Here is a 12,901-nt window from a genome sequence, read left to right on the forward strand (position 1 = left end):
AATATATACAACATGTTCATACTGTGTAATTTCAAACCAGAGGAAGCTTAAACTGCTTGATGGGATTTTGACCAGCCAGAGTCTGATGTTTGATGTCATTAAATACATATTTTTTAAAAAGATAGCGCCTGGCACCTTTTAAAGTTTTCTCAAATTTATTATTAACAATTAAAGAAAAATTAATGTGTGAGGTAATATAAAAACTGTGGTGCCAAGCACACACTGGGCTGTGTGAGGAAAGGACAGGACTGTCACTGCTAGATGGCGATTTCAGGAGAAATTAAGCTCAACAGAATCTCTGGTCATAGTCTGGTTTAAGTACCCCTTAGAGTTCCCAACTCTTAAATATCAATAGGCAATCACTGTGTATGATAAGAGTCTCTCCATCAGGTATTGCCAGCCAAATCCTGAGCCTTTTGAAGATTCTGTGGCGTAAATCAGGTTGGTTCTTGGCTTTCTCCATACCAGCTCCATATTGGCTTCATAGGTGCAAATAAAGTTATCTTCCTTTCTCCCTTCCTCCCTCCCTTCCTTCTATCCTTCCTCCCTCCCTCCCTCCAACTTCCCCCTTACAAAGGGTTTAGCTGCTCTTTCCTCTCCTCTTTCTTCCCATCCCTTGTGGGTTTGCACTTTAAAAAATCCTTTCATTATAGTTTGAGAGGGGTTTGGGAAGGAGCAAGATTAGACGCGTATTCTCACCCGCCACCTTAGACGATGACATGATATTTCATGTAGAGACAGACTAACCACCTCTAGAGGTTAACATTTAGTTTACTGCAAAATTTTGTACATTGCAAATAACACCAAAATGACCGTTTCAGCATATTTGCTCCTACAGGATGGGTTCTTTGGGAATGCAAACTGATATGACCTTTCTGAAGAACTACTCTGCAATAATTATTAAAATCTGAAATGCACATGACCCAGAAGTTTATAGGCTATATATATGTACAAGTTTAATGGATATTGCTAAACTGTCCTCTAAAAGGCTATACCAATTCAATACCTGCTCATTAACAGAGCATGAAAGCCTGTTGCCCTATATCCTTGCCAATACTGGCCATATTCATTTTAAAAAATCAGTGTCAAGCCAGTTAGCAAAAAAGTATTTACTTATTTAGCTTTGATTATTAGGGATGCTGAACAGCTTTTCTTGTTTACTTCTTTTCTTGCATTACTTCTATGAATTATCTCTGTTCTTTGTCCATTTTTCTACTGGATTCCAATCTTTTTATTATCTTTCCAGGAAATCCTTACATTAAATATCAACTTTTGTCTATTTATAGATTGTTTCCCCCAGTCTATTAGTCTTTTTTTATGGGGGCTTTTGCCATCCACAAATTTTACATTTTTATGTCGTAAAATTGTTTATGTTGTAAAATTCTTAATGGTTTCATGATGCTAAGAGAATCTTACAGTCCCCAAAAATTATAAAAATAGTCCCTGATATTTTCTTTTACTTAAAATATTCATTTAATGTTTTACACTTTCTCCCACCCCAGCCTCCATAATCCAGGATTGTGAAATTAAAACTCCTTAGTAGTGAATGGGGATGCTGGGTAACCACATGTCTCTGGTGGCACAGAGTCTCTGGAAATGCAGAAAGAAAAAGTTTCTACAGTCTTTGGACGTTTGACCTACATCAAGAAGAAATGGGTCAGAACAGATGGGTCATTTTGCAAATTATAAGAATTTTGTAACAAAATAGCTAAAAGGACATCCATACCATTTATGAACTCACTGCTAACAAAGCATGTTCTCCCCGTTTCACAGGAGCTGGCGCACACCTCTTACCCCCCCACTAGTTTCCTCTCAATCTCTTTAGGGCAAGAATTCTATCTTACTCATCCCTGCGTCCATTACATTGCCTATGAAAATACTTTGAACACAAAAGATTCTAGAATATTTGACTAAATGAATTATATCTTAAAGAAATATAATGAAAACCAAATTATGTAAAAGATGATATACTTTATAAGAAAAACATATTATGAACATAACAATTAGAACAATAATAATAATAGCACCTAACATTTTCTGTGCACTTACTAAATGCCAGGCACTATGCTAAGCACTTTATATACATGCTTCCTACTAAGAACATAGACTGTACATGTATTTTGTCATATACACAATACAAAAAAATCTTCCAATTGCTGAAGTGGAGAATGATATTTGCTCACTGCCATCACTGTCTTGACTTCTTTTTATTTGAGCAAGTTTCTGCAGAAGGATCATTCCACAGTTTGATCTTAACTCTCTCTTTACAACATCAATATTTATAAAGTGATTTCTTTAAAAGGCTTGGATAATAGAAAAACTTAAGTTTCTATTATGTACCTCATGTAAACCCAATTCCAATTTCATCACCATTTCAGAGAGATGACGATTTTCTAACTTGAGTGATTCCATCTGATCCAAAATCTCCTAAGAAGGGAAAAGCAGAAAAAACAAACAAATATATCAAATGCATCTACAAAATTTTTCCATATATATTTTCCTTAGGCAAAGATGCATTCTTCATTCATATAAATATATCATATATATTTAATTATATTAATATATTAATAAATAAATAAATATATATATATATATATAAAAATACCTTTCTAAAAAGATTTTTTAGGGGCACCTGGGTGGCTCAGTTGGTTAAGGTCCTGGGATAGAACCCTGAGTCAAGCTCCCTGCTCAGCAGGGAGTCTACTTCTCCCTCTGTCCCTCCCCACCACTCATGCACACGTGCTAAGAAATAAAATCTTCAAGAAATAGAAAAATAAAAAGATTTTTTAAAAAGGTGTATCAAGATATATCAACACACATGTATTTAAACTATTCTAAGAAAATGAATGAGTTCAGGGCGCCTGGGTGGCTCAGTCGGTTAAGTGACTGACTCTTGATTTGGGCTAAGTTCACAATCTCAGGGTCCTGAGATTGAGCCCCACGTCGGGGCTGTTCTCAGTGGGACGTCTGCTTGAGATTCTCCCTCTCCCTCGGCCCCCTCCCTGCTCATGCTCTCTCTCTGAAATAAATAAATCTTAAAAAAAACAAAGATGAACAAGTCCCGTGGTCAATCCCTCCCACTCCCAGTGTTACCCGCCTCTCATGTGGCTTCCACCTCCAACATCGTATGGACTGCGCTCCTTTCACAAGAGAATACAGACACACCTCAGAGATGTTGCGGGGTCAATCCCAGAGCACCGCAATAAAGCAAGTATCACCAAAAAATGAGTCAAATGAATACTTTGGTTTCCCAGTGCATATAAAAGCTATGTTTACACTATACTGTAGTCTATTAAGCGTGCAACAGCATTACGTCTCAAAAAATGTATGCACTTTAATTTAAAAATACTTTTTTGCTAAAAAATGCTAACCATCACCTGAGCTTTCAGCGAGTTGTAATTACTGATCACAGATTACTATACAAATAAAATAATAATGAAAATGTTTGAAATACTGCGAGAATTACCAAAACGCGATACAGAGACATGAAGTGAGCAAATGCTGTTGGAAAAATGGTGCTGACTGACTTGCTCATCACATTGCCACAAACCTTCCATCTGTGAAAACTGTAACTTCTGCAATGGGCAGTAAAGCAGAGTGCCCGAAGAGCAGGTGTGCCTGTAACTTACTCTTCCTCCTTTTTCTCCTCAGCTTGTCTGCTCGTCCATTCCCACTTGAAAAACACTCCTGCCTTCTTTGGGTTCCTCCTTTCTTCGTGAAAACTATCTAGTTTTCTTCCTCATCGCTACTTTTTTTTTTTTAGCTCTATTTCAACACCTTTTTACCCTAAATGAGTAGTTTCCTAAGTGTAGTTTGGTCTGTCTTCATCTCTATGCTTTCTCACATTTTCTAAGTCGCCATGGGAGTTTCAAATGCCAACTCCACACAGAGATGCCCACAGCCAAATGTCTCACCCCGACTTTAATCTTGAACTCCAGGTCTCCTGTGGAATTGACTATTAGATATTGCCATACAAACATCCAGCCTTAATCTCAAACCAGTTGCTCCACCGGCTTCCCTATTTCATGTTACTTTCAAACAAATTCAGTATCTGCCCTCACCTGCTCCTTATCTTTTCTCTATTTCACTAAAGAGCGTCACTTTCTACTCAGTTGCCCACGTTGCAATCCTGAGTGACATCTTCCCCTAACTCTAACTTGCCCTCCCCGTCCAATCAAATGCAAAGCCCAGTCGATTTTACCAGCCACATATCTCAGAATCCCTGCATTTCCCTGTACCTCCCCTGCCCACTGCTCAGGCCACCACTTACTGGTGTAAGAGTCTCCGAGTAGTCTCTCTGCCTCCTTGCTCGCTCCTCATATCACAACCACTGAGACCCTTGATGCCTGCTTACAGCCATTCTCTACTGGCCTCACGAGAACACTAAACCCTTCCCATGCCCTGGGCAGGGTCCCAGGAGCCAGCTCCTGCTTCCCAGTCCCATCCCCTGCTGCACTCACCCCGTGTGTACTCTAGTCTGTCCCAGCGAACACGTCACACTCTTGCCGTGCACAACAGACACAACCTCTCTACTCTGTACCCACTCCCACCTCCCCACCAATCCTCACAGAATGCTTGTTAACCAGCATGCCTCAGCCCACAGCAGGAGTCTAATAAAAATTTGCTGAATTAAATGCTATGGAAATTATATCTGTACTGAAGTCAATCTTCAAAAACACTTCAAATGAAAAGTTTTTGTTCAAGCTTCACCTTATGTTCTACGGCTTTTTCTTCTGCCTTTTGTATCTCTGCTTTGAGTCGCTTTTCCATGTCAGAGGACGAGCTTTTGGTGGAAGCAATAGTGATGTCTCGCTGGTGTAACTCCCGAGTTAGCTGTGAGATTTCCATCTTCATTCCTTCTAATGCAGAACTATAACTTTGTTCAGCCTGTAAAATCTGTTCTTTCAGCTACAAAGAAACAGAAAGGAAAGCGTAAAGAAAAAAAAGAAAGCACGTAAACAGATAAATATGTTAATAGTTAAAATAATAAGGCAATTTCTACCTACCCCAAGACATGAATTTTTTCCTTAATTCAATCTGCAGAAAATTAGCAACTTACCAAGTTGTACGTCTACACTGAAGGTCAGATGGCTATACCCACAATATTTATTAATCTCAAAACAGGGAGAGTTGGGTTATTCGAATGTTGAGAACCTGTGTCTAAGTCCATGCACACATTATTTAGAGGACAACACCTGTGACCTTCATTCTTTTTTTTAGTTGCAAAGCTAAAAATTTTGTTTATATGGCTTCCTTGTCCACAGAAGACAACAGAAAGGCAAGAGGAAGAAAGAAGCTAGAAGTAATCTCAAATAAGTAATAAAAATTACGAGTCAACAAACACAGCAGCCAGGGCCCATTAATGCGGAGACAAACAGCACTGCATACCTCCACAGCCAGTGAGGATATTAACTATGCCACGGCACAGAATTCAGACCCATGACCACCTTCAGTCAATAAGAAAATATTAAATGCTAGTTCATATCTTTTTGAAAGCAAAAGAGTATAAATCTTTTAGAAAGTTTTTCATCAAAACATGTTTAAAATAAAGCTTAGAGTTCAAAGAGGATAGGCTTCAATTATCTTGAAAACGTTTATATGGCGTCCCTGAGGATTATGAAGACTTTCCCTAAGCACATTCCAGGTGCATGTCTACTCCTGAATATCAAGTGGCTCCTTGGACCACATTTTTCTCTCATTAAATATACCTCCTATGACCTCCCAACCCACAGCTTAATCCGTAAATACATACAACTTGGCTACCGCAGGCCGGCAGATTTTTACCTTCTTAATCTCTGCCCTGTACTCATTGTTATGTACTTCCATCTTCTTCAATTCTTCATATTTTTCCATTAGTTCTTGGCTCAGTTGTTTACATGTTGCACTCACAGACTCCAAGCTGTATGTATGACAAAAATATGATCACATGCTTAAAACAAAAACCCTGAAGCCCACAGATTCAATTATCTAACTTATCTTTTTGATGTCCAAGAATTATCTTAAACTTCACCTCCCACCCCAAATTAAAACTCATTTCCCATGGGGCGCCTGGGTGGCACAGCGGTTAAGCGTCTGCCTTTGGCTCAGGGCGTGATCCCGGCGTTGTGGGATCGAGCCCCACATCAGGCTCCTCTGCTATGAGTCTGCTTCTTCCTCTCCCCCTCCCCCTGCTTGTGTTCCCTCTCTCGCTGGCTGTCTCTATCTCTGTCGAATAAATAAATAAAAAATCTTTAAAAAAAAATAAATAAAACTCATTTTCCCTCTGCTTAAAATTTAACTGGTTATAAAATTCTAAAGATTACAGCAACTTCACTACTTTTCTCTCTCAAACTGTACAAGAGTTACCATCATAATTTTCATCTTCACCATACCTAATTACAATCCCACCCTACACAGCTTCCACCTTGTCCCCCTTACTTAACAATCAATCCCTCATCAGGTATGAGAACCTCAGGGGACCATAACTCTCTTATCTCACCATTCATTTCTGCTAATAAAATCCTTTTGCTCCTTTCTCAGGGAATATTTTGTTCAAACTAAACAGCACAAACTATCTAAAATGGGTTCCTTTTTCTATTTGCCTTTTGATTGAAAGAATATTTTTAAAGACATTGTTTATTACTGAACACTGGTGTATATTTCCATTTATTTCAACTTTACCTATTTCTAAATATCCTAGAATGCTCATTTACTTGGGACTTAGTACATTAGTACAGTGTGTCAAACACTGAGGCAGAGAGAGAAGAAGAATTATAGATTATAGATACTCTTATCATAGCTACAGATGGGAGAACTGGGGCTTAAAGGGGCTAGGGGTCTAAGGTCACACTGCAAGTCAGAAAGAAGAGGTAGGTCTCTAGAGCCTGACTGGAGCACAGTAAAACATACCTATGTGTAAGATACTAAAAAGTCAATCAATGGAAAATCTGTAATAGAAACTGTAAATTTTAGTTCCAATGTCAAAAAGAATAATAAGCTCTGGGGAGCTTGGGTGCCTCGGTCAGTTAATCAAGACTCTTGATTTCAGCTCACGTCATGTTCTCAGGGTTGTGAGATCAAGCCCCACATCAGGCTCCACACTGAGTATGGACCCTGCTTAAGATTCTCTCTCACCCTCTCCCTCTGCTCCTCCCTGCTGCCACTCACGCTTTCTTGGTCTCTCTCAAAAGGAAGGAAGGAAGGAAGGAAGGAAGGAAGGAAGGAAGGAAGGAAGGAAGGAAGGGAGGGAGGAAGGAGGGAAGGGCGAGCTTGTATTTTATTCAGTTTAAAATGTACACAACCTGGGGCACCTGGGTAGGTCAGTCGGTTAAGCATCTGACTTCAGCTCAGGTCATGATCCCAGGGTCTGGGATCGAGGCATTGGGCTCCCTGCTCAGTGGTGAGTCTGCTTCTCCCTCTCCCTCTGCCTCTCTCCCCAGCTTGCACTCTCTCTCACTCCTTCTCTCTCCCTTTCTCAAATAAATAAAATCTTTAAAAATAAATTTTAAAATGTACACATCCACCTCAGGAATGATAACCAAGACTATCTTAAGTATTCCAAGGTGCAAAACAAATAAAGCAAAAACCATATGTGTGTGCATGGTATTTAATATGTAAAGAAAAAACCTGGTGGTTCCCAAACACAGAAATAAAAAGTAAAAAATTTATTACTTAAAGATAAACTTAAAAGGGTAAAATAGCAATATTTTTGTTGTTTGCTTGCCTAAAGGCTAACAACTCACATATTTTCTAATCTTTTACATACAGAAAATGTTAGTGTACAAATGATCACAATTTATGTTTAAAATAAAATATCAAAATCTTCCCAGTCACAAAGTTTAGAGGTATGACAAACAAAAGTTCACAAGTACAACGACAAAGCAAGTGGGGCAGGCACGCTCTAGCATAGGTCGGGATTCAGCGAGCACCAAGAAAATAATCAACAGTGCTTTGGGACAGAAGGAAGGAGCACCACGTGCCCCATGTGCCCTCGCTGAGAGCAGCTCCACGGAAGCAGCTGGTAGAGGGAAGAACCTACCTGAAGACGTTCTACACAGGCAAAATGCAAAAGTGAAACTAGTACAGTCAGGACAGACAACTCTTTTGAAGAATCTGATTTTATAGGAGAGCAGAGAAATGTGGAAACAACTTGACAGGGATATAGGATTCAAGGAGGGTTTTGATTTTTTCCCAATATGGGAACTATTAAAGCCTACTTTACACCACTAGGAATGATTTAGCAGACAGGAAGAACTTGATGTAAAAAGAAAATAAAAAACCGTGCAAACAGGACACAAGTGAAGTCTTAGGGGAACAGACATGTCATCCGTCAACTCACGCACTCTAACAGACGTTAGGCACAGAGGCAGGCAGACCGGTATATTTGGTGGTAGAAAAATTAGGAAGCTCTCCTTTCATTGCTTCTGTTTTCTCAAGGAAATAAGAAGTTAGGCCATCTGTGGATGCTAGAGAAAAAAAAAACTATTTTTTCACTAAAACTAATTTTTTTAAAGATTTTATTTATTTATTTGAGAGACATAGAGCAAGCACAAGCAGGGAGAGGAACAGAGGGAGAGGGAACTCCCACTGAGCATAGAGCCTGACACAGGGCTCGCTCTCACAACCCTGAGATCATGACCTGAGCCAAAATCAAGAGTCAGTTGCTTAACCGACTGAGCCATGCAGGTGCCCCTTCACTAAGACTATTAAATTACTTTACTTTATCAATATGACAATCAAAAATCATCTTTAACAACTTGAACATTCTTGAAATGTGTATTTAATTATCTACCTGCCTTCCAAGCGAGTCACCTCTGCCTGCAGAAGTTCTTCACTACTGTGGGTGAAATCCAGCTGGGACAGCATGTTACCTAAGTCCCCCTGCTCTTGCGAGGCGTACCTCTTTTCTGCCTGTGACTCCTCCAGGGACCTAAAGACAGAGGAGGAGGACTGTTAAAGGCCTCTGATCTTTGCAAAACAAAAAAACAAAAAAAAAACCATAATCAGTTCGTATTTCCCAGCTGTTTTTGGTAATGAAACTCTTTGGAATTCTTCAGTTGTCTCCTGCTTCATGAAAGGAACACTTGGGAGAGAAAAAGGCGCAAGATAATGCTTCTCAAAAAAGTCAGCAGCAGCTTACTCCTTTCTCAACTGGGATTTGGCCTATTTCTCAACGGAAAAGACAAAATGACAAAACTTTTGTTTCCACTTGATACCTTGAGCCAAAAAAACTGAAAAGTTACAGGAAAGTTCTCGCAAGAACAGAAATGTGTACCAGACTTAAATCAAGCAAAAGGAGCACAGCTTCTTCTATTACTTCCCACTACAAGACTCACGGAAATAATTCATATATAGAAATATAATGGGTTTTAGGTTTCTTTTAAAAACGAGCTATCTCAATAGCTGCCTTTATTATTGATGTTAATGATAAGCAGCTACTTATCATGACCTATTCTACCAAGAAAGGGAGGCCTTCCAGGAGACATGGACTACAATTCCTTTCACATTTGGAGTTTCACCAAGAGTAGAGATTGACCCAGTAGTTTCTACTTTCTAAACATTACAGCCTTTTGGTTAGGGACCCACACTGGAGGCAGAAAATAACTAACCACACAAAATCTTATAACGCTATAAAAATTTAACTCAGAAATTAAAAGTGAATAAGAAAACCCATAATATGATCAAACACAAAATTATGAATACATCACATTCTAACTGGTGCTCAACGCCAAACCACCAAGTGGGTACAATTAATGTTTACGAGTAAATATACCTTACGGCCTCTATCGTGTGTTTAGTGTCAGCTGGCTTTAACTTTGCTTGTAGCTTCTCCGTTTGCATTCTTTCCTCATGCATGAAATTTTCTTGAGACTGAAGAGTTGCTTTCAATTCTCTCTTTTCTTCCTGAAGAATCTGAAAAATACTCAGAAAAATGTCAGATGTTATTACAATTTTTCTATTTCATGAGAAAAGGAAGCCAGAGAGTCAGACTATAACAGGTACAATATTAACAAGGCTATCAATGTCTGATCCATTAGCTACAGAGTAGGGAAGAAACCATGCACTCTTGAACCTAGTTCGAGGTTAATTTTTTTAAGTTCTTATTTAAATTCTAGTTAGTTAACAAATGGTGTTGGGAAAACTGGACAGCCACATGCAGAAGCATGAAACTGGACTACTTCCTTACACCATATAAAAAATAAACACAAAATGGATGAAAGACCTAAATGTGAGACAGGAACCCATCAAAATCCTAGAGGAGAACACAGGCAGCAACCTCTTTGACCTTGGCCGCAGCAACTTCTTGCTAGACACGTCTCCAAAGGCAAGAGAATCAAAAGCAAATGTGAACTATCAGGACTTCATCCAGATAAAAAGCTTTTGCACAGCACAGGAAACAGTAAGCAAAACTAAAAGGCAACCTACAGAATGGGAGAAGATATTTGCAAATGTCTTATCAGATAAAGGGCTAATAACCCAAATCCATAAAGAACTTATCAAACTCAACATCCAAAAAACAAAAAATCCAGCTAAGAAATGGGCAGAAGACATGAACAGACATTTCTCCAAAGAAGACATACCAATGGTCAACAGACACATGAAAAAATGTTCAACATCACTCGGCATCAGGGAAATACAAATCAAAACCACAATGAGATACTACCGCACACTGGTAAGAATAACTAAAACTAACAATTCAGGGACCAACAGATGTTGGTGAGGATGTGGAGAATGGGGAACACTCTTACACTGTTGATGGGAATGCAAACTGGTGCAGCCACTTTGGAACACAGTATGGAGGTTCCCCAAAAAGTTAAAACTAGAACTACCCTATGACCCAGTAATTGCACTACTAGATATTTATCCAAAGGATACAAACATAGTGATTCGAAGAGGCACATGCACCCCAATGTTTATAGCCACAATGTCCACAATAGCCAAAATATGGAAAGAGCCCAGATGTCCATCAACAGATGAATGGATAAAGATGTGGTGTATACACACACACACACACACACACACACACACACATGCACACACACAGACACAGGAATATTACTCAGCCGTCAAAAAGAATGAAAGTTTGCCATTAACAACAATGTGGATGGAACTAGAGGGTATTATGCTAAGCAAAATAAGTCAGTCAGAGAAAGACAAATACCATATGATATCACTCACATGGAATTTAAGAAACAAAACAGATGAACATAGGGGAAAGGAAGGAAAAATAAAATAAGATGAAAATAGGGAGGCAAACCATAAGAGACGCTGAACTCTAGGAAACAAACTGAGGGTTGCTGGAGGGGAGGTGGGTAGGGGAAAGGGATAACTGGGTGATCGGTATTAAGGAGGGCATGTGATGTAATGAGCACTGGGTGTTATATACAACTGATAAAGCACTAACTTCTACCTCTGAAACTAATAAAAAAATAAAGAAATTCTAGTTCGTTAACATATAATGCAATATTGGTTTCAGGAGTAGAATTCAGTGATTCATCACTTACATATAACACCCAATGCTCATCACATGTGCCCTCCTTAATGCCCATCACCCAACTATCCCTTCCCCCTACCCAACTCCCCTCCAGCAACCCTTAGTTTGTTCTCTATCTTTAAGAGTTTCTTACGGTTTGCCTCCCTCTCTATTTTTCCCCTTCCCCTATGCTCATCTGTTTTGTTTCTTAAATTCCACGTATGAGTGAAATCATGGTATTTGTCTTTCTCTGACTTATTTCACTTAGCATAATACACTCTAGTTCCATCCTTGTCATTGCAAATGGCAAGATTTCATTCTTTTTGATGACTGAGTAAAATTTCACTGTAATATATATATACACCACATCTTCTTTATCCATTCAGGTGATGGACTTTGGGGCTAATTATTTTCCCTTAAAAACATGCATACACACATTTCCCCAACTGTAGTAATTTTAAAACAAACCTCTAATAGTTTTTCAGATTCCCTCAATTTTTCTTCTTTTTGCCGCTGCTCTTGCATAACAGTCATATTGGTTCCAACCAAGTCATTGACCCTCATGGTGAGGCGCTCTATTTCCAACTCATTGGCACAAATAGTGTCATTGGCGCGCTCCAGCTTACTGCTCAGGTGCTGAATTTCCGACTGGCTGGACAGCTCCACAGACTCTAATTTCTGTTTCCGATTGACAAGCTGAGCCTAGAAACACAGATTACCAATAGACAGAAGTGAAATAATAAAAGAACAATTTGATGCATAAGGAAGACTAAAATAAAACTGAGTTTATTTCCATAAAAATGTAAAGCATTAGTTCATTTATAATAACCCACTCATGACCCAAAAAACCTCTCATGATAAAAACTGGGAACAGAAGGGAACTCTCTCAACTTGCTAAAGACGATCTAAAAAAACTGTACAGCTAACATCATACTTAATAATGAGAAACTCAAAGCCTTCTCACTAAGATGAGGTACAAGTCAAAGATATCCCCTGTCACTAGTCCTTTTTAATATCAACTGGGTGTCCTTGCTAATGTAAGGCAAGAAAAGGAAATAAAAGGTATATATATTTATTGGGAAGGAAGACATAAAGACGCCTTTGCTCAAGGATAACATGATCGTTTATGTAAAAAATCTGAAAGAATCAATAACAACAAAAAACCCTCCTGAAAGATGCCTCAAAAATTAAAAATAGAACCCTACCATCTAGCAATCCCACTACTGGGTATTTACTCAACAAATACAAAAACACTAATTCAAAGGGACACATGCACCCCTATGTTTATAGCAGCATTATTTACAACAGCCAAGATATGGAAGCACCCCAAGCATCCATCAACTGATGAATGGATAAAGAAGAGGTGGTATATATACACAATGAAATATTACCTATAAAAAGGAATGAAATCATGCCATTTGCAATGAGATGGATGGAGCTAGAGAGTAC

The 12,901-nt window shown here is 38.8% G+C and overlaps 1 protein-coding gene across 10 annotated transcripts in view; it reads right to left on the minus strand.

The window, feature by feature from the left end:
• CEP63 (centrosomal protein 63) overlaps positions 1 to 12,901 on the minus strand; it is a 57,352-nt gene that overhangs the window by 5,041 nt on the left and 39,410 nt on the right. For all 10 annotated transcript variants that reach the window (XM_008708384.2, XM_040636789.1, XM_040636788.1 and 7 more), the window contains 6 exons: positions 11,921 to 12,154; positions 9,752 to 9,891; positions 8,771 to 8,908; positions 5,785 to 5,899; positions 4,711 to 4,908; positions 2,341 to 2,427 (listed from right to left, as the gene is read on the minus strand). In XM_008708384.2, the coding sequence (XP_008706606.1) occupies positions 2,341 to 2,427; positions 4,711 to 4,908; positions 5,785 to 5,899; positions 8,771 to 8,908; positions 9,752 to 9,891; positions 11,921 to 12,154 (912 nt within the window). The remainder of the gene's footprint in view (positions 1 to 2,340; positions 2,428 to 4,710; positions 4,909 to 5,784; positions 5,900 to 8,770; positions 8,909 to 9,751; positions 9,892 to 11,920; positions 12,155 to 12,901) is intronic.

This window comes from Ursus maritimus, unplaced genomic scaffold (genome assembly GCF_017311325.1).
Source record: "Ursus maritimus isolate PB19 unplaced genomic scaffold, ASM1731132v1 scaffold_20, whole genome shotgun sequence".
Taxonomy (NCBI): Eukaryota; Metazoa; Chordata; class Mammalia; order Carnivora; family Ursidae; genus Ursus; species Ursus maritimus.